At 40.0% G+C, this 25,438-nt stretch overlaps 2 protein-coding genes across 3 annotated transcripts in view; one reads left to right on the top strand and one right to left on the bottom strand.

Annotated features, from left to right (window-relative positions):
- Positions 1-10,045, top strand: part of VSTM4 (V-set and transmembrane domain containing 4) — a 31,713-nt gene extending 21,668 nt beyond the window's left edge. Inside the window, exon 8 of the mRNA XM_041415571.1 lies at positions 7,497-10,045. Coding sequence (XP_041271505.1) covers positions 7,497-7,622 — 126 coding nt within the window. The 3' untranslated portion in view covers positions 7,623-10,045. The remainder of the gene's footprint in view (positions 1-7,496) is intronic.
- A 7,228-nt stretch (positions 10,046-17,273) lies between these two features.
- The window catches only part of WDFY4 (WDFY family member 4), a 111,042-nt gene continuing 102,877 nt past the window's right edge, over positions 17,274-25,438 (bottom strand). For both annotated transcript variants that reach the window (XM_041415488.1, XM_041415487.1), the window contains exons 57-61: positions 24,748-24,927; positions 21,591-21,773; positions 20,895-20,982; positions 18,514-18,625; positions 17,274-17,525 (exon numbers count right to left, since the gene is read on the bottom strand). In XM_041415488.1, coding sequence (XP_041271422.1) covers positions 17,459-17,525; positions 18,514-18,625; positions 20,895-20,982; positions 21,591-21,773; positions 24,748-24,927 — 630 coding nt within the window. In that variant the 3' untranslated portion in view covers positions 17,274-17,458. The remainder of the gene's footprint in view (positions 17,526-18,513; positions 18,626-20,894; positions 20,983-21,590; positions 21,774-24,747; positions 24,928-25,438) is intronic.

Below are 25,438 nucleotides of genomic sequence, written 5' to 3'. Positions count from 1 at the left end.
TGTTAACGTGCTAGAGTGGGTTGCAGTATAATTTTACAAGAACACAATAACCTGGATAAAATATGGACATAATCTCAATGAAAATTAAAACAAAACAACAAACAAAGAGAGGAAGCCTAATACCAAGTTCAATTGCACAGCTTTGAGTAAAGCCTTTTAACTACTCTGCTTAAGTCATATTGCTTTTGATTTAGCCAGTATAACAATTCTATGTTCCCCCTGTTGCAAAAATATTCCCCATCTGTGTCATTCTCTATTAGCATCAATGAGAAATGTGTACAGATCAAAGGAAATAGAGATGCTGAAATGCAAAAAGGGATGATTTTTATAGCATGCAAGCAGCACAGAGAGTCATTACGAAAAGGAAAATTCTGGGGGCCCACAAACTCTTCTCTCTAAGGGCTGTTCTGCTCTAGCCTTAAGTACTTAGCCCTTTTAGTTGGTAGAGATAAATCTTCTGTTTCCTCTACCAAATTTTCTGGTAAGGCTTTCATTGCCTCATAGAGATTAGCTGTCATAGCCCAAGAGTGTCAGCTACAGAACATCATCTAAATGAAAAGGCTTTAGTGTCTTTTCGTGAAGGTTGAAACCATCAATCTGAGGAGCTCCTGTGTGATTCACTACAACCTATGGAAAGGATGTGACTTCAGGTTGGATCAAACCTTCAAATCTTTACTTATGCAAAATTGTTGTGGACTTCATAATTTTCACACTAAATTTTAAGGGGAGGAATATCTGCTCAGATACGACAGGCTGCAGGGAATCTTCTGATTCTGCCACTGACGTGTGCACTCTGCTATATCATATAAATATCACACTTTGAATCAGGTATATATCTCTTGTATTACAAATTATCCCCTGGGCTTAGTTCTTCAGAAACATCTATGTAAGTGTCACAGTCCACAAGAGCTGGCTTCTGCTATTCCTACACTGACCAGCCTCTTGAATACCCTCTCTGTGGAATAGAGTATATCTATTTTTTTTCAGTTTCTCCATAGGATATGAGATGTCCATAGGACATAAATATCATTTGCACATTCAGGTTGAGACTTGGAACTCAGCATACTTAAAGCTACTGAGTTATGCCTGCTTCCCCGTTCAGATTGAAGTTGCTATCTTTACTCCCAAGAAGGAATAATTTGTATAAATACATAAAATTTCTTGTTGAGCATTAAGTGTCAAGACTTGTATATCTACAAAATCCCATAGCAGATGATTTTTGTGTGATGACACATTTGGAGTAACAAAAGTATCACCAGTGAAGTGAAAACTTTTAATTACTTCATTGGGGTTTTTTTTAATGATAAGAAGGAATCAGCCTGATTTCCAGCAGTGTTGGTTTAGAATCTAGGAATAACTGCAACTGTAAAAGCAATAGATCATTAGCAAAGGTGAAGATGATCTTCCCCCAAAACTCATTCAGTGGGACTTATCAAATCATCTTTGTCCCTGGCTCTGTAATAATAACTTCTGTAAGACTCAATTCCAAAATTTGGATGCAATGGTGAAAGAGTCTTCACAAATTGTTGTAGATATTCGTTTCAGGGAGTGTAGCATTTTATGCTATAGGGAGTAAAAAATAGGCATCTTAATGGGAAAAATCCTGCCCTTTTTATCTGATAATGCCACTAAAAGACATAATTACTACTCTCCATATTTTCCAATGTCATATTTCTTAGCTTTAGCAATGAATGTCTCTCTTGACATTTCAGCACTCTTACTGGCCAGTAGATGAATTTCTAGAGGATAAGTCATTTTGCAGATCTAGCTTCAGAATTTCTGCAGAAGTAATTTCTGAAGCTTCTCTGTTACAGGGGAATCTCTGGCTTTCTGCTAGCAATCAAGCCACTGACATTGGTAAACACTTGAAGCTCTTAAAAAAAATATTTTTCTGACTTCTGAGTTATGGTACAATCTTAATGAGGAAGTCATCCCACTGAAGTTCAGAAGGGTTTGAGCATTAAGTCTATCTGAGGCCCTCAGGAGCAGTACTGATTTTAGCACAAGTAAGGCCACATATTTTAAAGGGAGGGATTTTCCAATGTAGATTTAAAAACAGGACTGTCAGATCCTTTTCTCTCTGAAGCTACAGTGAGTTTTCTCCTGCCTGACCCCACTGCCACCATGTGCTTTCTCCAGTGTCCCTGGTGGCCCAGGCAAGGGAGTTGCAGCCCATCCACCAAAATGTAGGATCTTTGCTTCAGCACATACTCACTTTCACCTCACTCACTGACCCTTCAGTGGTGGCCAAGCTGCCATCCATATCCCATCCCCTCCACAGGGGTAAAAACCAGATGCTTTGAGAAGGAAATATGCAGAGGAGATGATGGACCCCCTTTCCCTTAGTCTGCACTCAGCATGCAGTTTCCACCCTTCTGGGCATGCATACAGACAGCCAACAATCTCTTCCTGTGGAAACAAGCCCAATCAGTTGGCCTGGGGAGTCCTGTCTCAACACTTTCTGATGGAGTGTGCTCAGCAGTGACACTGGATGCTCCTGAGCTGTGCCATCTGGACAGTATCTGCATTTTTTTCTGTGGAGCTTTTTACTGACTGTGGCTACAAAACAGGATGTTTCTCAAACATTAAAGGAAAAAAGCCAAAGAGTCAAGTTTGGCTTTTGCAAGAGAAAGGGAGAGAAAAATAATGGTAGTTCCAGAGTGTGCTTGCTAAGAAGAGCTCCTTCATGGCAGCGGGGCAAGGCTGCTTGCTTGGTGCTGTGGAATAACTTGGCAAGAAGTGCAATTCCTAGGGGCTGGGTCAAACATCAGCAGCACCTCTTGACTCTGTACCTTTCCCATTGGCACTTCTGCAGCATCCCTGGGCACCACATGTCCACCCAGCAGCAGGCACGGCCGGGCCACAGGATGCAGTTTGCCATGCACTGGCAATTGCACCAGCAAACACCTGCAGAACTGGCAGGGTTTTATCCTCGCTGACCTGAGCCGTTCACTCACGAGTGCAGGGCGTGCCAGTGAAGGTGGAGTTTCATTTTCAAGTGGTACTGCAGAAAACCAGAGTTACTAAAAATACTGTGAAACTCTGACTGGAATTTCATAGAATGGCTTTAGAAGGGACCTTAAAGATCATCTAGTTCCAACCCCACTGCCATGTGCACAATTTGGGACATATGCATGTTAAATCCAGAAATCTCGGAGCTGAAAATTCAATTTCATCTACAGGTTTTTTTCCCCTTTGTACAAGTCTTTCTGTATCATATCTCAAACAAAAACCACATTACATGTGATTATATAGACGCTGAATTCAAAGGGGAATGTCTGCTGCAATAGTCTCTAAAATATTTAAGACTGAAATGAACTGGGAAGTCAGACCTTTTCTGCTTTTTTTTGATAGTAAACTAAAAATTCTCATTGGGTTTGTCATCTTCATGATAACATGTGTGGTCATGGAACAGTGAGATTGCAGCAGTCTCTAAGTGCAAGTTGGCATCAGTTGTTTTTACAGAGAAGTTAAATTTAAGAGGTTATTATTTGCTTGTTTTCTTCATACCTAATTACAAATTTGGATGAGAGTAGTTTTAGTTAAAACTTCAAGAACTTTCAAGTCTGACATTGCTCACAGTAAACATCCTTGAGGCTGCAAAGAAACAAGCTAGCTAAGCCTGGCAGGAGCGAAATTGACATTCCTGGTAATTATGAAATAAAATTCAGAATAATTATGATCAAAACCCCAACCCTTCTAGTTAATTTCTAACACATTTATATACTAGACAAACCCAATAAAAACCAAACTATATATACACATACTTCAGTTTCTTTTACATATTCACATGATAGACCTTGCAGATTGCTTAATAAGAAAAATGTTCCTATAAGTGAAGTCTTTTGAATAGTTGCCAATGGGAAGCCCTGTGACTGGAATAAACTAAAATTAAACTGGAAGAGGAATCATTTTGCATTTGCCAGAAGATACACTGGAAAATCATAACTCTTCCTAATTTATATTTTGGCAAAGTGTATGATCCCAAGATGAGAAAACAGATGTACAAGATAAATACTGTATCTAGGAATGCCACATTGGAATAGAATCCTACTTGAAATAATAATTTCAATATTATTTTAGAACAATGATGCAATTTTTTATAAAAGGATGTTGTAGCCCTAGAAATCCCAATGGTCTCCTAGAGGAAGACTCAAGACAGAAAGAGAAGGGTGAATGGCCAGTCATTCATTGTCTCTTCCTCTTCTGCCCTACCCTCCATCCCACCTATAACACCAGTTGTTAAAGTCACGCAACTGTTCCAGAAAGAAGTTGGTGGCACAGTTCCAGGTTAACACTGCCAAGACAATATCCAATCCTAATGAGAGAAGAAATTGTAGAATTAGGGGTTTTTTTTCCCCTGTCTGCTCAAAAAAGTTGGTTTTGGACAAACAAACCAGTAAATTAAATTAAACATGTGGTTGATAAATGAAGTGCAGAAGAGTGTATGGAATAAAAACCTGGCTACCACAGGTACTTAAAGTGCTGTTGGCTCCCATGCACTGTTATTACACATCTTTTGCTGAAAACTGTATACCTTTCACAATTTTGAACCTCCTGTGTGTTTCCTCATATTTTCAATCAAATTATTACATACTAGAAATATGCATAAGGGAAATTATTCTACACATTTTATGGTGTGCTGTTGCTTGTAGCAGTAATTGAAGTACCTTTTCCACTTATGAAAGTACTAATTTTATTTGGTTTTATTGCTTTTCTAGATGCAATTATTTATTTAGTGTGTTTTGGCTTTATTAAATTATGTTTACTATAGGAACATCATAAAAATGTATGAAAGCAACACATCAGCCACTACTGCCCAATGACTTATTTTGGGGAATCTAGTGTTATTTTTCATATCCAAACATAATAGAATAAGGTAAGAATAAAGATATAATCTACAGTGGAAAACAATGCAATTTTGAGATAATATAATAAAACACCTGGACAATATGATTTCATAAATCTTACTTCTAAAATTTACATGAGCTGGGCGTTAGGGTGGCTATTTTTGGACATGCAGCATTTTCTAAATGGAAACATAACAAGAAATATGATTAAACAAAGGGGAAAACATACACAGATTTAGCTTGTCCTGAACAACTGGTTCCTACAGAACAATGAAAATATTTCTACCTCAACAGATGTCTGCATCAGACTTAGGAAATGTAGAGTTTTATTCTGGCAGTGACCAACAGCTTTGTTTCAAAAGTTCTATCAGATTCATTTTTAGGAGTCTTTTCACATGCAGTGTATCATTATGCATTAAAGGTCTGATGTGACTCTAAAGCTGGCAGTAAAATTCTCAATACCTTCAAACAGAAACTCAATATATTGTCATACATTGGAAATAAAATCTTCAGCATTTGTTGGTGTTATTGTGGTGTCCACCCTCAATATAACTCCTGTATTTAGCTTCTGTACTACATAACTGAAGAGACAGGCACATATCATTTGAAATCTCAAAAGGAATCTCTAACTTAAAAGCAAAAAACAATTGAAGCACCTAGAAACTGAGGCTAATACTTTCAGGATAGAAAGAAGAGGGTAATATAAAAATTTTTCAGGCATCACAGCAGTTGACCAAGAGTTTTTTTCAAGTCTTTAAGCCAAGGCCAGGATAGTAGAGATGTCCTTCTAAACCCTGTGATTCAGTTCAGTCCTAATATAATAACAAAGAAAATATGTGTTTGATTTCTCTTAAAGCCAAGATCTGTCTGGATCCACAGGAATTCTTTTTGTCATTACAGCAGAGAATTCAGTGAAAGCAGGAAATGTTTTGAGTTGTCAACAGCAGAGTATTTGATAGTGAATGAGGACCAGGAGTTGAGATGAAATAGGGAGGGAGGGAAAACAGTGTGCCCAGTGAAATGCAGAGGTGCCAGCCCTGCAGAGGGCTGGTACTCACACTGCACAGATTGGCTGACTTCAGAGACACCACTTGCAGCAGCAGCTGTGCAAATTTTTGAGGATCTGATCTGCAGGGAAGAAATAAGATCAAATTAACGCTGGAAAAGTGTAAACTTTTTCACCCTGATGTAAATAAACTGAAATGCTGAGTGTGAGCAACTGTCAAGGCAAAAGGAGAGGATTACAGAGCAGTGCAAAGGACAGGAAGCAGGGGGGTACAGGGACTGATTTCAGAGGGTATTAGATGCTTATCTTTTTAGGCAGAAGACAATACAATACTTATTAAAACACATTTCAAGGAAACAGGAATAGTTTGTCTTAAATCAGAAATAAATAAGCAATAAGTAAAATGTGAAACTTTTGGCCTTGGCAAATAATTACAATTTCTTCCTAACATTTAAGTACTGTGTGGAAAATCTGGGTTTATGAACTTTGAAACCTAATGAACTTTAAAAATTCAGTTTTAAGTTTACAACTGCCATTCCTTAGTCTGAGAGATGGAAACTTTTCATGGTTACTTCTTGTGACTGCAAAAATTTGCATGGCTGAAATGTTTTGGTTTTTTAATTGTCTTCTGCACTTCAACTCGAGGACACCAGTTACTTGAGTAGAATACAGTACTCAAGAAGATAAAGAACAAATTCTCCCGTTCTTCACTTGCATAGAGCTGTAGAACTCCACCCATTTTCAGGGAGCATAAACCTCAATCTTCTACAGATGAACTGAAATCCATTTCCAGTACTGAGGGTCTCACACACAATTCCACAGCAACTCTTTTATTTGTTGCTACATTTTCTGAGGTGAATTAGACATGAACAACCCACTCCCAGCTGTGAGTAAAAAGCACACAGGAGTACAAGATTTTCCTCCTGTAAGCCACCTGAGTCTGGATGAAGCTGCCAATAGCAGTAGGCAGCTTCTGCCACGCACGATAAATTTGTTCAGTAAATTTTATTGACCATCTCCCTTGGCTAAATTTTATAGTTTTAAGTCGAATTCAATCATTGTAATACAGTAGACAGTTTTGGTGGTATGGCCTTTGTTCTAAACTCTGAACTCATCTATAGCTTGGCAAAAGTGTTGAAATTCCACTGGAATGGCAGTAATTCTATCCAATTTTTTCTGCCTTCTGTGTATTTTTAACATTTTTTGGTTCTGTTAAGAAATATACTGAGAGGCTCTGTGAGTGGCTGTGATTAGAGATGTAACTGGTCCAAGGTTTACAGCTGGAAAGCACATCTGGCATATATCTTTTAAATTGTGAAATCTGCAATAAATAAAATTGGGAAATTTAGTGTTAAGGAGGCAGAACATTTTGCTAAAATACATCTTTCAAATCTGTAGTATTTGAATTGTCAAAATATTCTGTTAAATTACAAGTAAATCTGAAAATCCTACTTAGCCCTGTTTCCTATTTTTAGTATTATTTTTATTTCATCTTCTATGAACTATCTCTAATGCCGAGTAAATTGATTAACAACATAGTAGAATTAGAATGGGTGGGAGAAGAACTATACCCAATGTTATAAAATATCTACATTCAGTGGTAACGACATTATAACGAATTTGCTGTTTCTGTTTTGCAGCCAAAAATCGCAGAAGAGAATTTAACATATGCTGAACTTGAACTGATGAAGCCAATTCAGGAAGCCAAAGGCATTTCCAGTATGACAGTCTACGCACAGATACTCTTTGAGGAGAACAAGCTGTAATAGTTCATGCCTGTATAAATGTCCTTTGTCTGTGTTCTATTTAATTCTTGCTGTGCTGTTTATTTATAAAAATCATACAAATGTCCTTATTTTTTTTATTTCTTTTCATGCACTTCTATTTTTCTATGAGACTTTTAAACATGACGTAGATGAAAGTAATCATAGAAAAAGCAGCTGGTCAACAAGTGACATCCCAGAGATACCCTTTGTGGTGTTCTGTACCTCTGTTGGAAATGGACTGAAGTTCCACCTGGGGCATTTTTAACACTAAACATTGTTCCTTCTTTAATGCTGATGTGATGAGTCCAGCTGCCAACATCAGTATCTTAGCAAGCCTCAGGAGGACTAACAGCAGGATCCATGCCCAGCATCCTGCTACTGAAGAAAAAGACCGCTGACCAGGAAAATGGCCACTTTAAATGCGTTTCGCCCCATCACAAAAATAACCCAGTAAAGCTGAGACTTTTTGCTAGAGCCAAGGAAAAGCTAAAATTACTTTTTCTACTTCTTTTCCCCTTCTCCAGAAATAGTTAAAACGGTTTATGCTCTGTGTTTTCAAATTCCCTTTCTAAATGACATTGTCTTTAAAAACTTATGTTACTTTTAGTATGGTGTTTGAAATAAATTATTTCAAAATAATCTGAAAGAAGCATTTATAGCTAAACCCCCATGATTTAAGGAAGAATATTTGTATTTTGGGAATATCTCCCAGGATTTGATTTTTTAAAATTCTGATTGGGAATAGGAAAAACTTGACAGTGAGTAAAAACTGAGAGAACCAGGACACTGCTTTTGGTCTTGGTTTAGTTTGGTATTTCCAAACCTGGAAAAGTTTCCTCCTGTAGCCTGCACTAATGAGCTGCTGACCTAGAGGATAAAATTACAGAGCTTCTCCTTTAGTATGGAACAGACTCTGTAAAGCCCTGCTGACTTTGGAGATATTTCTTTGGAAAGACCAGGGCTCAGGAGATAGGAAAATGAGCCTCGTGTCAGGACACAAAATAACATTCTTCTTTCTTTACCTCTTGATAACTGTGAAGGCATTCTTCCTTTTCCTTTGATACACATTCATGGAAAATGAACTATTCTGTGCCATCCTGGGAATTTCAGTCATGAAGAATAGCTGGACTGATGTTTTCAAGCTTATATATCTTCAGTGCCTGAATTTCCCCAAAGCTCAGTGATAATTCAAATATCTAACATCTTTCAGCTCTTGGGAAGCTTTAACCCTTGAGTAACTGTGCAGTTCATGGAGATGTAGAAGGTTTGGCTCTTTAGGTCACCATCAGGTCATGGAGAGCCCATACTTGGCCCATGCCAGCTCTTCTCCAGGTCTGTGAGGGAGCCCCATCACAGGCTGCTCATTCAGCAGAATTTAATGTGGATTTTGGAGTAGCACTCCCTGGGCTCTGGAGTCATAACTAAGATGGCCCAAGCTGCTTCTTCCTTTACAGGTCACACCCCTTTAGTGGTAGAACAGTTTCTCACCAGGGCTCAGACCACAACTGGGAATCACCACAGGAACACTCCTGCCCTTGTTCCTGCTACTGCATGGGAGGGCAGGAGAGGAGCGTGGCAGGACAATCAAGTGTGGGGACAGGCATCTAAGGGCAACCATATTACAGGGCACATCACTGCCTTTTGGAGGGGTTCACCAGAATAAGTGAGTCTGTATCAACTGGTTTTTAACTTTTTTGAACAGTGGTAGAGATTAGGCAGCACACATAATCTGCTATTGTCTAGCCAGGATCTGTAAATATAAAATGCAGTCATCTTTCACATTGGATAAAATCTCTTCTATGAAAAGGTATTTAAGAAAAGCTCATCAGGCTGACCATTATGTACAGTACTAATTCCAATTCTATTCATTCATCAAAACAGTTCTTTCCAAACTAAGGCCAGCTTTCATCAATAGATTTGTTAGTAATTATTTGCATTTTTAATGTTTGCATCTGTGAGCTGTCAAAAGAGATGTTTGTTTCACCTTTGCATTATTCCAGGATTTAATCACCCACCAAAAGGGCATGGTATCTTTCCTTGTTTTCTGATCAGGTGTTGGACTTTCAGTGACAACAGCAATCAGCTCATTGACCAAAACCAAATTGGTGCTCATGAGTGATTCAACATTCAGGGATCAATTTTGGAGCATCCTGACTATTCAGAGAGGACAGCTGTTCAAAAGGCCTTAGAGAAATGTAGAATTTATTAGTTGCTACTTTGGAATTTAAAATCCTAACACATTAATAATTTCAACACTTAGCTGTGAAAACTTTCAGGTTTGGTTACAAATGTTTCTTTTGCATAGAACTGGCCATTGTGCCCATTGTTAAGAAGAATCCTCTACTGTATATTTATGTCCAGCATGTTAATGAATACCATTCTTTATGTATTAATATCCTATATATTCTTGTTTATGTTTGATATCTAACTTCCCAAAGTAATAGTTAATTGAACTGAATAAATTACCTTTTTTTTGGTAAGATTTGTTGTCTTAGTCTCTGTAGGATTTATTGCTTCCTAGAGGGGGATATTCCTTCCTAGGTCGAAGGACATGTGTTTATCTCTTACACAACATTTAGAAAGTCACCGAATTTGGAATTGAATTCTTCTTTCTGCAGAAAATTCCAGCTTTTAAAATATTTTCTGTTTGGAACTGATGTCACATAGCAGCAGAATCCCAAAAGGCAACAGACCAGCTGAGTGAAACAAGGCCAGAAATATTGCTTGGGAGAACACCCATCTTCCCAGGAAGACATTTCCCATATATTTTCTGATGCAATGTCCACCTAGATTTAATAATGTCAGATCATGTCACTGAAAATGACATGATCTGACATTATTAAATGGGGACACAGAAAATATCATGCTGCAGTTAATTGCACATCTGCAAGTGTCAAAGCAGCCCACTGAAAGACTACAGAGAAGAAAATTTCATTGAGTGTAATATGCTTTACTGTGAGAAATGCAGAATAAATGGATTTAGCTCCTTTTAAGAGGAATTGTGAGGCCAAGTTAATCCCTGGCCTAACTCTCTCTGGCTTTAGCAGAACAGCAGCAGAGCTGAAGGTGGCCCACAGTTCTTTTATGGCAGGAGTTCCTGCCATAAAAGAAGGAAGACTCTAGTACCTTACTCTATGAAGACTCTCAGTAACTTATTAAGCAGCAGTTGGAGTCTGTTGAGTCACACTATTTTGGTTACTCCTGTTTTCATTGGTAAAAGATGGCTTTGTGCTGAAATCTTAACAAATACAGCTCTATTAACTTCACACCAATTTAATATCAGATTGTTAAACGTTAATGTACTGCACCCTATAGCTTTAAATGGAATTAGATATGTTTACAGCTTTGGTTAAATACACCTTGTTCCTCCACATTAAATTTTATTACTGGAATCCTCCATCAGCAAATAGGAGTAAATCATATTAGTGTCGCAGGCTGTGTGGGGGTTGAATCTGCAGCCCAAGGAAAAGGTATTTTATTACTCTTTATTAGAACTTTCTAATTGGTATGTGTGGTCAGCATGTCATTATCTCTGCAATTGCAAGCAAATTATTTGTTTTAGTATAAATGCAACATAATTGTGGGGTTCTCTTCATTAAAAACTTGGTGAGAACACAAGCGTGCTTTAGGGCTTTGTACACAGAGCTGTGACAAGACAAGAACACCTCTGGGGCTTTTTCCTTCCTGTTCCAGGCTGGCATCACCTTGGGCACAATTAACAGCAGTACATAACGACCCACAACCCCACATCTTTCCTTGAGAAATTAGCCTTTGATACTTTTGGGTTGTCCTGAGGAATGAAGAAGCCTGCAGGAACTTCTCTGACTGCTAAGACAAACTCTCCTGACACCGGGGAAGGTGGAGGGGCACAGCACAGAACAAAGACATCACATAAAATATACAGGACAAAAACCCACATGGGAATGGGCAACAGCTGTCACTTTCAAACAGTAACTGGATGCATGTTCTCCCCTTACCATGAAAGCAAGTAGTCACTGAATACTGCTCAGTGGTGCTGCACCATTTCCTCCACCTCTCATTCTGCCTGCTGTGTATAGGAACTAGAATGAAAACTGCTCAGTGTTGTCTGTGAAGGGATGTTTCAGGCAATCATTAGGCAGCTTTACACATATCTTTCCTCTGAACTAGTCCTGTGGGGCTGAAGCCAGAGAGTTAGGCCAGGGATTAATTTGGCCTTGAAGTTTTCTTAGAAGGAACTAAATCCATTTATTCTGAACTTCTCACACTAAAGCATATTATACTTGGTGAAATTTTCTTCTCTGTAGTCTTGCAGTGGGTTTCTTTGATACTTATAGATGTGTAATTAATTAGAAGATGATGTTCTTCTTTCTCTAATGATGTGACCTGACCTTAGTATATCAAGGTGGACATAGCATAAGAAAAGTCAAGAATTAGGGGCTAAATGCTCAGTTCAGAGAAAGGTAAACAATTTTGCTATTCAGCTGTTATTTTCTACATGGCACAACTCCATCTTAAATGGTCCTGCTTTGCAACTGTTCTCTGCTCTCAGAGGAAAATATGCCCTTCAAATCCATCAGACAAACATAGCTATGCTCACTTCCACCTCTACTTCCTCCTTGCTTGCTCTCAAAAAACAACCAGAGGATAGAAGAGGAACAAACACAGAAGCCAAAATTAGTAAATTGCCATGCACATGATTACAGCAAATGGCAAAGGCCGCTCCTATGCATCACTATAAAAAATAACACTAATTGGGATGCTTTGCAATTTCCTGTACAACCCATAATTAGGTTAGATAAGAAACTAGCAGTGTCTAAGTGCTATAAATGTCTAAATTAAGTTATTTTGAAAGTGCTTGGCACTTTGACATTTGAGAGTTCAGAGTAATTGGGGTATTGAAATAAAATTACTTCTGTTATTTAAAAGGTCATTATCTTCTTCGAGTAGATATATAAGGACTATTTTCTACTCTACTGAGCTGGTCTATTTGGTTCAATTAGACCTGCTTCAGTAGATTTCTAGTGGGCCTCCTCCCACTTATCACAGCCCCAGCACTGGCACAGGGAAGGGCCTGTAAATATACAGCCCAGATATGGAGTATATATTCAGCTCATAATCAGGCTCTGAAGAGCCCTGAGCTTCCCCATGAACACCACAGGCTGCTGCACAACAAGGTGGTAAATGAGTCCTGACACAAAAACAGCCAACAAATGCTGGCTGAAGCCAGCCTGCCAGGCAGTTGAAGGCTTTGGAGGAAATCCGGATTTTGCCTTCCCTACCAAATAATCTCATAGTCTGGCAGCAGCTCTGGTTATTTCCATAACTACTGGAATTCCTTGTTTACAACATCCACGGTCCCACCGTCACACAAAGATGATGCTTACTAGATCTGGTACTCTGCAACTATGTCCGTCAAAGGTGGGAATTTCAATGACTGCACCGTGACTGTATTTGATTTTGGTCAGTCCAGTGTCCATAAAATACAGAGTAAAAGACACGGGCATTGGCCGAGGAGAGTTAACTTACCACCACTTCTCCTGGAGATGCCACAGCCAGGAGATGGTAGGGAACGGACTGAGCACTGGAGGGGCCAAAGAGCACTCTCACCCCTGAGGTTTACTTCATGTTCTCCCCTCAGGAGAGCAGAGCATCCCATCAAAACTAGAGCAGATATGGGAACAGGAGAATTTGTTGTTTCTCTTGGCCAGAGAACATGTGTGCAAGGGAGAAACAAAGTCCTGAGAGCCTCGTGTCCAAACTGAACAAGGAGAAAATTTCTGACCTAAACAAGGAAAGTTCGCATGCTGCTGTTACCCCCATGACTACTCTACACCAAAGTCTCCACAAGCATAGAGTTGCAACATCTGAATATGAAACACATCAAGTGATTGCTGGACAGAGGCACCACTGTCCCCATCAGAAGGGCTACATTTGCTCAGTACTCATTACAGCAAATATTATGATCACTGATATTCCAATGTACTGCTGAAGGCTGCCTGGTTCTGGGTGCCACATTTCCGTAAAACACTTAATCCTAGTGAACAGAATAAGGGTGAGCCCTTTCAGATGAGTCCTTATAAAAATTTAATGTGGCAAATTTTCATGAGCCTCCTGATGCTTGGGAAGAGCTCTGATGACAAACTGTTGGAAAAAAAATTATAGAGAGTGTTGGCATTCCTCCATAGGAATTACACCAGCCTGTACTCTTTCACACCCCCCCAGGAGCCTGGCTGACTTCAATGACAATAATTGGCATGCACACATCTGAACAGTGACACCAATAATGCAACAACTGATCCCTGAGTTGGGAAGAGTAGCACGTAGTGACAACTACAGGGAAAATTTTCCTGTGGGAATAACAGATTGCCTTGCATAGATTTCTCAAAAAAAGGTTCAAATCCTCTTTCTTTGAGGATGCAAAGGCCTTGCAGTGCATGGGCAAATATTGCCTCATGAGTGTTAACTAGCCCAGAGAATGTTAGAGATCAGAGTCTACTTAATCCTCAGTGTAATACTTAGAAGAGTTCTGTTGATGAAAAAGGAAGCAAGATAGCCTGTGTAATAACCAAATAAGTGTAATTAAGGCATTTTAGGGTTTATGGTACTCAATTAGATTAAACTAGTTTTTAAAGTCACAAAGGTTTGGTTGTTCCACATTTCTCTCCTTCATTTCCCTATAGGGCAGAGTTAAAATTATTTCTGCATTTCATATCCTAATAGCATTGGATTTCTTCTAAGGATAATTCTCACCCTGAGCTACTTACCCTATGGAAAAGTTGGTTCTGAGATAATTATAACACTTTGTTGATGTTCACACAGTTTCACTTACAGTAACAATGGAGCTGTGCTAAAAGTATTTGCCATGGAATTGCTATACTTCATTTTTCAAGCATATTCTAGATCTGCTACCTCTACATCCCAAGCATGTGTCACATCAGGATATTCACAGTTCACAGCACTACTGCCCCTGGCCTACCACCAAGTCTTTTCTATGTATCAGTCAAAGCTACCTCCACATCCAGAGCTGATGGAATTTCCTGGATATTTTCATGGACATTCACAATTTACAAATATGCAGGAGATCAAAACAAATATTAAAACAGGTGGTTGCAAGAGGGTTCGTTTCAGATGATTCTTCAACCACTTATTACAAATTTTGAGTAAAAACTTCCTGTCCCAGAGTCTTACCTGTAGAAAAATGACCTGGTAGCACTCTACCCCTGTCACACACACAGGCCCTATCAGGCCAAGAAAATCTGATAACTGCAGCATGCTGACATTTGTGCCTTAACTCTTCAATGTGAGTCTTGCTTTTGGTCCTGACAGTATGCGTTTCTTCCCATGATTTATGTCATTGGGGAAAAATTCTCTGAAGCTAGAGATGAACCCAAAACTTTCTCAACCAAGCAATGTTGTACAGCAAGTCATTCCTAATGAGAACTTTTACCAGGACAAAATTGCAACCCACTTCCATTCATCTGCCTTTTATATTCTCCCAAATTACAGCTCCGTGACGATGAGGAGAAACTTGACTTGGGAAAACATTTAACGTGCTGACTTCCATTCACACGTGCACACTCTGGACCTGTTCTCTGTGATTCAAAACAGATGTTGCTGAAGCAACTATTGAAGATTTAAGAGAACTGATGTTAGGCACAAGGAGCTGAGCCTGTCAAATCCACTCATGGCCAGCCTACATCTGGCCTTTTATACCAAACAAAGCCAGGTTGATATCTAGAGTATTGGAGCCATTCATGCAGCTGCACAGTGAGTGCCACTGCCAGCTCTAGAACAGGGAGCATCTGCTCTTGGCAAAGACAGGCTGCATGGAAAGGCTGAAGGAGGAGAAAATTTGCAAGCTATTCCAGATGCTTACCAGATAAATGAAAACACAAGTAGTGACCTTTTTTCACAGCTCCTAATCACCTTTACCACGGTTCAGTAAAGCTGTATTTGCAGTTGACAGGATTCCAAGTCTTGCTGTCCATGTATCCAAATCTCACCTTATTTCTAAGGAATGTGCAGAAGGAAGAAGAAAGAAGTAGTATAGTTTTGTTGACAATTGACCTTTCCACAGTCCTCAGGAAAAATAAAGACAGGCACAATTCACCTTTGCTCCATATTTTGATTTGAATATTGGTCTGCCTTGGCCTGTGTTCAGTGTATGTTTCCCTGAGCACAGGAAGATTAGTAGTTGATTCATCAAGTCATGCACATGGAGGTCAGAAAGGAAGATCAGACAGGTTATCTGTGTAGATGTAATGCAGACTTCCTTGTATGCCTGTATCATGAGCTTACATCTAATTACTGCATTTTCCACAGGCAATTACCTCACTCACTATGGAGATCAGCCCAAACCATGGCGGGGGGCTGTGGTGGGGACATGTCTCAGCACTCTGTAGGGAAGGAGGCTGTTTGCTACAGGAGGATTTGCTCATTCAGCAACATAGTTCAAAGGAAGAGTCATTAGCTAAGCAGTGTCCTATAGAAGGAAGAAAGTTGATCATGCAATTAAAAGAAGACAGATAAAAAGCTGTGCTCTACTCCAGATTCCTCCTAATGTTCTAGCAAGTCTCTAGCACCAAGATTTTGGCATAGAGCAGATCCTCATCTGCAACACACGTGGGGCTTCGTTCCTGCTGTGCTATCCAGTCTCAGTGCACTGGAAATCAGGGAACTGTCTGCTCAAGGATGTGTTTGGTGGTATGAACAGAAGAGCCTTCATGCCCATAGTGTCCTTCGTGTTCTTCCTGGCACATCTCTGATGCAGTCTGCGTGTTCAGGATGCTGCTCTGCCTGTGTGGCTGCTCAGCCCTTCTGTGTGTGAGGTAAGGTATTCAATCTCTTCACCAGGTCAAGGAGGAGCAGAAGGGAGAGTGAGTTATCAATTTAGCTCCTTTCAATTATGCTAAAATGTTAAAGAGGCTGATTTTTCACTGTTTTTCCATCCCCACTAGGGACACAAATGGCACTTGAATTTATTACACTATAGTCTCAGCCTTCATTTACTACAAGTACTCTTTTACCAAAAAGGGAGATGGTAGAGGTAAATCCTGAAGCATGTCTAATATACTGAACTTCCAGAGAGTATAAGGACAAGGTTAGAAAGAAGACAGAAAAGAAGGAAAATTAATGAATATGTTGACCAGCCATGTCAGACCTTTCTCCTCACTGATTCCATACATTTTGCCTGCCTTATTATAAAGAAAAAGTCAGAGGTGGGAAACATTGCACCATAACACATGTTCACAGTGGGGCTGGATAAAGGCAGCAGTGTCAGGCTGGGAATTCCAAACTGCACTTTGCAAACAAAATAGCTTTTCAAAAGGCATGCATACATTTTTATGCAAAGTCAGGGAGAAGGGAAGAATAAGAATGGAGATATTAATATTCTTCCTGTCAGTGAAGAACAAAAATACTGAGACATACTCATTTGCTTGTTTGAAGCCTGAATATTTTTTATCTCATGATATTAAAAATACAGTAGGTTATTATTAAGCTACACTGCTCTTTGCCATAATCAAGGCAGTTTTGTTTGCTAAATAACATTTGTGAAATAAAATGTATTATGTCAAATTCAATATCTAAAATAACATTTTAAATACAAAAGTTTTCTGAAGACAAACACTACAAAAATCTCATTGTCTATGTGCATATCTGTCAGTTTTTCTTACAACTTTGGGGTCCAGTGTCTAATTTAAATTATGTTTGACTGCAGGGTCAGTCCATCAACTCCCTTAAGATTCAGTCCCCAACCAGAGGCTTCCAGTTTCTCTGCTTCTCTTATGCTCTGAAGAATAAATTTTCTCTCCATTGAAAGGGTTGAAAAACCTAGAAATCTTGACTGTTTCTTCCTAGCCATCCACAGACCAGCAGCAGAGTCTTCCCCAGTCATCACCAACTAGGAGCTTGGAGGAATTTCTTGAGAAAGAGAGAAAAAGACAAAGAAAACCATGTTTAAGAAGAAGACACAAACAGGATCAAGACTTTTCCTGTATGTGCAGCAATTAGGAGGATACAATATCCAGGGGTGTACATTATCTTTAAAGTTGAAATTGAAGACCCATGTTAGAGAGTATTCAGAGTTTGGTACTTCAAAGACTGAGCTTAGAATTGGATTCAAAATTTTCTAGAGTTCAGTAGGTGAATTGGGGAAAACTTAACCAGATCAGAAGCTCTCACCCTTCTCTGAGATTCTATGGATGTTAAATAATCTGCTGTCCAGATTCAGAATTCAGACTTGTTAGCATGATGTCCTGGCCTCAGCCAATGAAATCTCTGCTGCATGCAGAGCCACCAACACTAATGAAAGTAACCCTCACCCTGAATGTTCCCCCTTTCAATGCACATCAACATCACACTAACTGCTCTAAGGCTGAGCGTGCAGAATGCAGGAACATTTTCTCAACTGTCAAAATCTCAACACTTTCAGGAAAAGAGACAGTAAGTTTTTTACAGTACATTAAAACATCTTGGAGTAGGAGACAATAACAAATATTACAGCCAGTTGACTGGGGGAGGAGCTTGAGTAAACTAAAATACTGCTGCCTGTGCAAACTGAGAGGAGTTGAACAACAATGTAGTCTTTTGGCCAAAAACTCTCTGTGTACATTTTAAGGAGGTATCATCTCCAACAGCTCCTCAGATAGGAGTTATTTCTGTGTTGCAGAGATGGTGTAGCAGCTACTAAGCTCTACAACTATTCTGGCCAAAACTTGCTGTTGCTCCTGGCTTGTCTCCTGCCTACCCAGTGACTCCCCTGACATCATTCATTAATGCACCTAGCCAGCCTAGCTCCTTGAGGGGCTGCTTTTGGCTGCAAGAGGTCCGACTGAGCTCTCAAAAGCCCCAACCCGACTGAACAGCAGGAGCCCAGCCCCAGGGCCCCTCTGCTGGGCAGTGACCCTACCTGGACACGGCCAGCGCCGTCACTGCTGGGCTCATCCTGCTCGCCTTGCCAGTCAGGGCAGCACTGGGATTCAGTTCCCGACAGAGAACAAGATGTTTTCCACACTTGTTACCTGTTGTGTGGTTTAAAAATAAATATTTAGAAAGCGTCTAGGGGGCAGCACGGATGAGATTGTTATTATTTACGGTCAGCAAGTTGTTAAGTTGAGAACAAATATATTTAATCTTGGCCTGTGCTGTTGCAAAATAGGCCCATCCCAATTTAATTTGTGGCTATGATAGTTACATGTGCTGACGTGCGGCGGTATCAATTGTGTGCTAAATTGGATTTGTGTATTATTGCTTTCTAAATTGCATGCCTAGTTCAGCAAAATTGTTCATCAGTTTTCACTGGCTCTGTGCTTAATAAGATGCCCCACAATACTTTGCTGCCAGGATATAATACAGCCTATAATTGCCTAGTAAAAAGAAATTACATAAAGCCCTGGTATTATCAACTTATCTAAATCTGCTCATAACAGAACCAGTAATTAAATGCTGTGGACATTTCACATACACACACATACATACACACACCTAACAACATAATCACAGTTACTCTGATCTTTCTAATGACTGTGTTTTGTATTAATTTTATTTTCTTTAATGCACAGAATGAGATGTGGGAATATTTGGTCATTTAAAATAATTCTGTAGTCATCTGAACAGGTTAAGGGAGTATGGCCCTGCTTTGATTACAGCTTTCAATTCTTTATTAAAAAATGCTGTTCCTGTATCCATCTGAAAACACACAGCCTTATGCTCATGTGCAAACAGGTGTGTCTCTACACATCACTGGATACGTGGGGTGGACACAAATCTTTTGTAGTCCTCTTGGACAAAAAACACAAACAAGAGTGTTCTGCTGTGCTCCCATGGATGGCTTTTAAGTCCTCATTTAGAAAACTGCTCAAGATATTCATTTTACAAGCAGCTAAAGTATCAATCTGTTCAAAAACATTCATATGCAATTGTGCCTGGAAACAGCTGCCATGGGAAGTTAAAGACAAGAACTTCAGAAATTCTTAAATCAAATGAGACTTTTCTATAGGTAAAGAGAATCCACAAAATGACTACAGAATACCACAGGGATTTTGGAAAGAATTTTGGAAAGTCTTTTGCTTTGACTTATTGACAAAACAGTCTTTGACTAGAGATGAGAACAGAAACAAATATGAAGTTACCACAGCCAGACTATCCCACATCTGGCATCTCAGGTGTTCTTACACCTTTTCTAGAAGCATCTGGCTTTGGCTACTCAGAGGCATGACAACATGTTTGAGAAGCATCTGGTTAGGCCATTAAACATACAGAGGCATATTGGAAATATTTTCACATAACAATTCAAGCAATGCTGATGCCAAGTTCCATGAACAGCACTTCTGAAGATCTCTGTGGTAATGCCCAATTACTATATAATATCTTTTCTTTTTTTTTTTTTTTTTTTTATATTTTTTTTTTTTTTTTTTTTTTTTTTTTGCAGATGTTACATCTATAGTTCTATATTTACGCAAATTGTGTGCCTAAAATTGAAGTAATAGAGAATGTCTGTAATGAGGACCACAGCAAATAAGTGGAGTAAATTATGCATAATAACATCACAGTCCCTTTCTCTTAGAAAAAGCACTGGGAAAAGAAGAAATCTGTGCTATTTAGGATGCACCTTTAAAGCTTTCTGACAGGTTTCAGCTCCAGTATTTGTTAGAACAGAGAAGTGAGCTTGAGTTGTTTTTAGTTCCATTCAGCACCACAGTCCTGCCATCTCATTAACCTCAGCTCTGCAAGAACTCCAGGGTATCAGCTTCAGCTGCACACAGCCTTGAATAAGCAGCTCCAAGCACTAGGGCCTGCTGCTGGCCTCCCACCAGTCTGAAGGACCTCTGGCTTCTTTTAAGGTGGCAAAGACAGCAAACTTCTCTGCTCCATGCCAGAGCAGGATCTGGCACTGCCCCCTCTGACGTGATGCCAGGATACTTTAGTACATGCCATCAGCAGAGGTGCCAAGGCAGTGGCCTTTCTGGAGCCAGGACAATTTCCAGCCATTGGTTTACAGGTTCATGCAGAAAGGTCTTCTGAAGTTGACAGAACCCAAGGGGGAGCCTGTGAAAAAGCCCTCAGCTTCATCCAGGTGTGCCCGTGAGATGGCAGGCTCAGGTGTGCCCTCTGTCACCAGGGTGGGGCAGTTGCCACCCACCGCTGTTGCTGGTCACAGTAAGACTGCACTGGTTGCCCACACCATCTCCCCTTCACACCATGGTGTCACACCCCCTCCTCCTCCTCACCACCAAGCAAGGCTTGCAGCACTGGGTCCCCCTGCAGTTCCAGCCCACACTGTGGTCATACCTGTGCTGCCTGGCTCTTCCATCACACCGCTCTGTGCTCTCAGTCCAGCACCTTGCTCTGGGGTGTTGCTGTATTTGCTCTTCCACAGCTGTGCCAGTGAGGGGTTAAAAATGGAAAACGCATGGATTGTAACAATGAGGGAAAGATTCAGCTCCTGCTTCCCAGCAAGGGGTTGGGAACTGGGCTTCTAACAGCAGGATTTCACAATTGTCTCCCTCTCTGTCACTGTGCTGCAGGGTGTCACACTGGAAGAATGTATGCAGGGAGCTGGTGGGGTTGCAAGGCTGACACACTGTTGAAAATCCCAGTAACTCAGGAAGTTCACCTACCACACTGGAGACAGAATCAGCAGTGAATTCCTACTCATGAGAAAGTAGGTCTTAATATACTGAGCTGTGAACTTTCAGAAACCGTATTCAAATGTTTCGGAGGAGTGATAGAATTTTTGCTTTCAGAATCATCCCAGAATGGAAAGCACATTTTCAAAATTCTTCCTGTATGGCAAGCCTCTTGTCAGGAGGATAAAAGTTGATAGGAAGCCAATATTTTATTCTGATTTTCATTTCTGCCCTTTCCTGCACTGTTAAGAGAGTGGCATGGGCTTTTAACAGCTCTGTCCTTCCATTTAAAATAAAAAATCTCTACCTCTGGTCTACAATGAATGAGGATTCCTTTTCCTCTCTCCCATCCACCTACCCTCACCACTCCATCTGTGCTTCCTGTGATGATGATGCTGCGTGTGTCCCAGTCCATCACTTCAGCAAAGCAGCAGCAAACGATGTGGCAGGTGGGGCTGCAGGCAGTGCTGGTGCTTGCGAGGAGCTGGCCATTGACTGTCCACAGGTACAGGTAAGATCCAGCACAAGAGACAATGTCACCCTGTAACACAGCAAGAGGCAATGTCTCAACCTCCTACACTCATGCTCCTCATAACTTTTAAATTCTGATTAGAAATTGCTGACTGCTCTGATGTAAATTCTTGCCATTGTTTTTTCTACTGGGCAGAATATATAAACCAGACAAAGTAAAAATTACTGTTTTTTTCCTTTAAAAATTCTGACATTTTTACATCACATAAACCTGAAACAACTGTCTCAGATTTAGCAAGATAATGTAAAAAAAGGGTTTTTTCCCCCACATTTTAAATGAAAATATTTAATGAAATGTTCCCTTTCTGTTTTCCATAAAATCCAGGCTTTTTGTAAAAAAAGCAGACTGACAGTCTGACCCAGCTACCATCAGGGACAGGGGCTGTGCACAGGCAGTGCCTAGCACAGGTTCTGGGCCAGAACTAGTGCTCTTATAAGATTTACAAATAAACAGTCCCTGAAACGAGGATGTGGTGTTCACCTGCTTAGCTACAAAGCCTTTGGTGATTTCACAATCCTCCTCTGCCCCTCACAGGGAGCTCAGTGTCATCACATTTCTACACCACGTTCTGCATTTGACCAGTGACCAGCTCTGCATCCAGTGACCTGCACTTGTGAGGCAGAAAACATCCTCTGCACCTCTCTCCTCCACTCCATGCAGGTGCAGCCTTACCAGAGGCTGCTTATAAGGAGCAAATACACAGGTAAATCCTTAGAGAAACACAAAGAACCAAGAGCCAATGCAGCAATTGTAAATGATCTAATCAAAAGTGCATTTTGATCAAGTTATTAATTGAAATTCGACATGACTTTTCTACTCTTGATCCATGATAAGAATCAGCTAAATAGAACCTCAACAGCAAAGTCATCTGATTCTGAGAAAGGACAGTGTGCCCTTAAATTAGCAGCATGCATCTGGCTTAAGTCAACTAACAGCTTACTTCACCCCTGCCTCATTTGGGACCTGGGCTCTTCACACTGCTGGGCAGAATTCTGGAGATAAAAAATGATAGCATGTTCAAAACAGAGCTGCCAATAATTCAAGAGATTAAATTTCAGCTACCTTATCTGCATGAGAGTACATGATGTCCAGGCATTTGGCAATAATCTACAGTGCTTTTCAAGTCTGGATCAGGGATTTAAAACTAACTGAAACAATTACAGCAAGCTTTTACAATTCTCCTTAGTTTATGAACTTTTGGGGACAGTTCTTATTTTTTGTCTATGCTACACAAATACCATGAGGTTTGGATCTATAGATGGAACTTCCAGATACTCAAGCAACTCCAACAAACATGAATGAAGAGTTGTATAGGGTTCTTATTTCACTGTTTTTTTTTTCTTCAAAACTTTGCTTTGAACTATTCTGAGTTTTTCAAGAAAAAACCCTTGCTACCAATCATGCAATTTTGTGTCAATCAAAACACTGTAGCACAATGGAAACACTTTGTTTCTATTTACATGTAGCTTTACATAAATATATAGAGAAGACTTAAACAAAAATTACATTTCAGAATTAAGTATTCTGTTTTGTTAATGTCAAAAAGAATTTTTTCATCCACAAGATATGGACCTTTTTTTTTTTTCTTGAAGCTTCAGTCTTACTTTTCTAAGGTTTTTCCTCTATTAAGTGAACATTTTGATATACTATTATCCAAACAGCTTAACCATTTGCACTGCACTGAAGTGGAGCTCAGTCATTTGGATCAGTCACCAGACTGTTCCTGGCACAGACTGTCTCATTTTTGGGCAGTTCCAGGAGAGCAGATACCTGCAGAGGCTGCTGTACTGGATGGTGCGGAACGGAGAGAGCTCTGTCCCCTTGGGATCTCGAGCAGCTCTGTGCCAGCCCTCCCCTTCATTTCTGAATGCTTGGCACTGCTTCAGCTCACTTCATAAGGGACCACCAAGATACTCTGAACTGGCCTGCTGAGCCACTGGCCACTTCACACTATCCAGGACTGCTAGGACTGGGAGCTGAGCTGGCACTGAACAGACAACTTAATTCCCACCCTCAAATTGCTGCCATCAGACTGCATGGTCAATAAAGCTCTGATAGGAGACGACTGTTTGGCACAGACCAAGTAGAGAATATCTGCCTGGTTTCTTACTCCTATGACCTCAATTTTGCTTTTGTACACTATCCAGGACTGGATTCAACCTTGAATTGTCTAGCAGCTGAAACCCTGTTCTACTATATTAGCAGAGAGAAAAAAAACCCAAACAAACAAAAAACCCAAACAAACAAACAAACAAACAAACAAAAAAAACAAAAAAAAACCAAAACCCCAAAAAAACCCAAAACCCCAAAAAACAAAAAAAACCCCAAACAAATATGAAAGCAACATTTTTGGGAGGTAAAAGGTTGGGAGAAAAAAATCTCACCCAGAGTGTTTACAGTAAAATCCAACACAGAATATTTTTCTATCAACATGCATGCAATTCTAGCCAGGCAGAGACCTCAACAGATTTATACCCACTGCTACCAGGAGTTCTCCCTGCACCTGGGAGTAGAAAGGAAAGGAAAAAGCCAACATTATCATTGCAAAGGTGTAAGGCAGTTGTCACCTGAGTTGGTAGACTGCAGTCTAACATGTCTCAGCTGCATGAATGTGCAGATCAGATGTGACTCTGCTGCATGAATGTCAGGAGAAATTAATGAAATAACAAGGGCAACAAGGTTATGGGTGAGCCAAATCCAGGAGGTACTAGGGTAATACTTCATGCTCCATAAACTAAAAGTTGTTTAATCCTGCTATCTATCTATCCACAGACGCTTCTTAGCTACTTAGCTACTCAGTCTAAGATGTTGCTTTTAGTGCTCTCCTCTCATCATTAAGGACACTATTAGCAATCTCAGTAGAAAGAAAAAAAATCAATGTATCAGACTCTCAGGATGTTTTTATGTTGGGAAAAGCACCCATTACATTATCATGAAATGTTCATGGATGCATCAGAAGAAAGATGATAAATGAAGATCTTACTGTTGAATTGTTGATGGCAACACAACAGAGGCTTTCCTCGTGGGCAGGAAGCTGCTTTATGAACGTCAGCTGGTTCAGGTCCCAGATGATGCAGGTTCTGTCATCAGAGCCACTCACAAAGATGCTGTAGGTTACACATGCAGCAAGGCAGGTCACTGCCTGAGTGTGTCCATACAGAGCCTGGTGGGGAAAAACCAACCAACAGACCGCAGCAGATGGAGGGTGATTTACTAGGGAACCACGGTCCTACCACATTTGCTTAGTAATGACAAGCAACCTAGTCATTCTTTGGAGAACTGAAGAGGGAATGGGGGGGAAATACCAAAGGATTTGGTATTTCCCCCGCAGCATCCTTGTCCTCAATTCATAACGGTTGAAGAAAGCTGAGGGTCCAAGAGATTATATGACTTGCCCAAATTACACAGTGATTCAGGCGCTTTGGCCTACTCCTCAGACTCTAAGACAGTGCTTTGTGCTCAGCAAGAAAAAAAAGTAATTCTTCACTTCAGTCCATGCAGTTTTAACTAAAATTTATGCTTGGAAATTTGTCAATATTTAAAAACATTTTGAAATACAATTCATCAAGATGCAATTCAGTAACCTTCTGAGTCTTATCTTTCTGTGTATCTAAACTAGTACTAATACATTTCTAATATTGGTTAAGAGGAGAAACAGCATTTATGGAGAATTC

The sequence above is a fragment of the Onychostruthus taczanowskii genome, unplaced genomic scaffold, assembly GCF_017590055.1.
Source record: "Onychostruthus taczanowskii isolate IOZ18803 unplaced genomic scaffold, ASM1759005v1 scaffold5, whole genome shotgun sequence".
Taxonomy (NCBI): domain Eukaryota; kingdom Metazoa; phylum Chordata; class Aves; order Passeriformes; family Passeridae; genus Onychostruthus; species Onychostruthus taczanowskii.
This window is presented reverse-complemented; position numbering and strand designations above follow the sequence as displayed.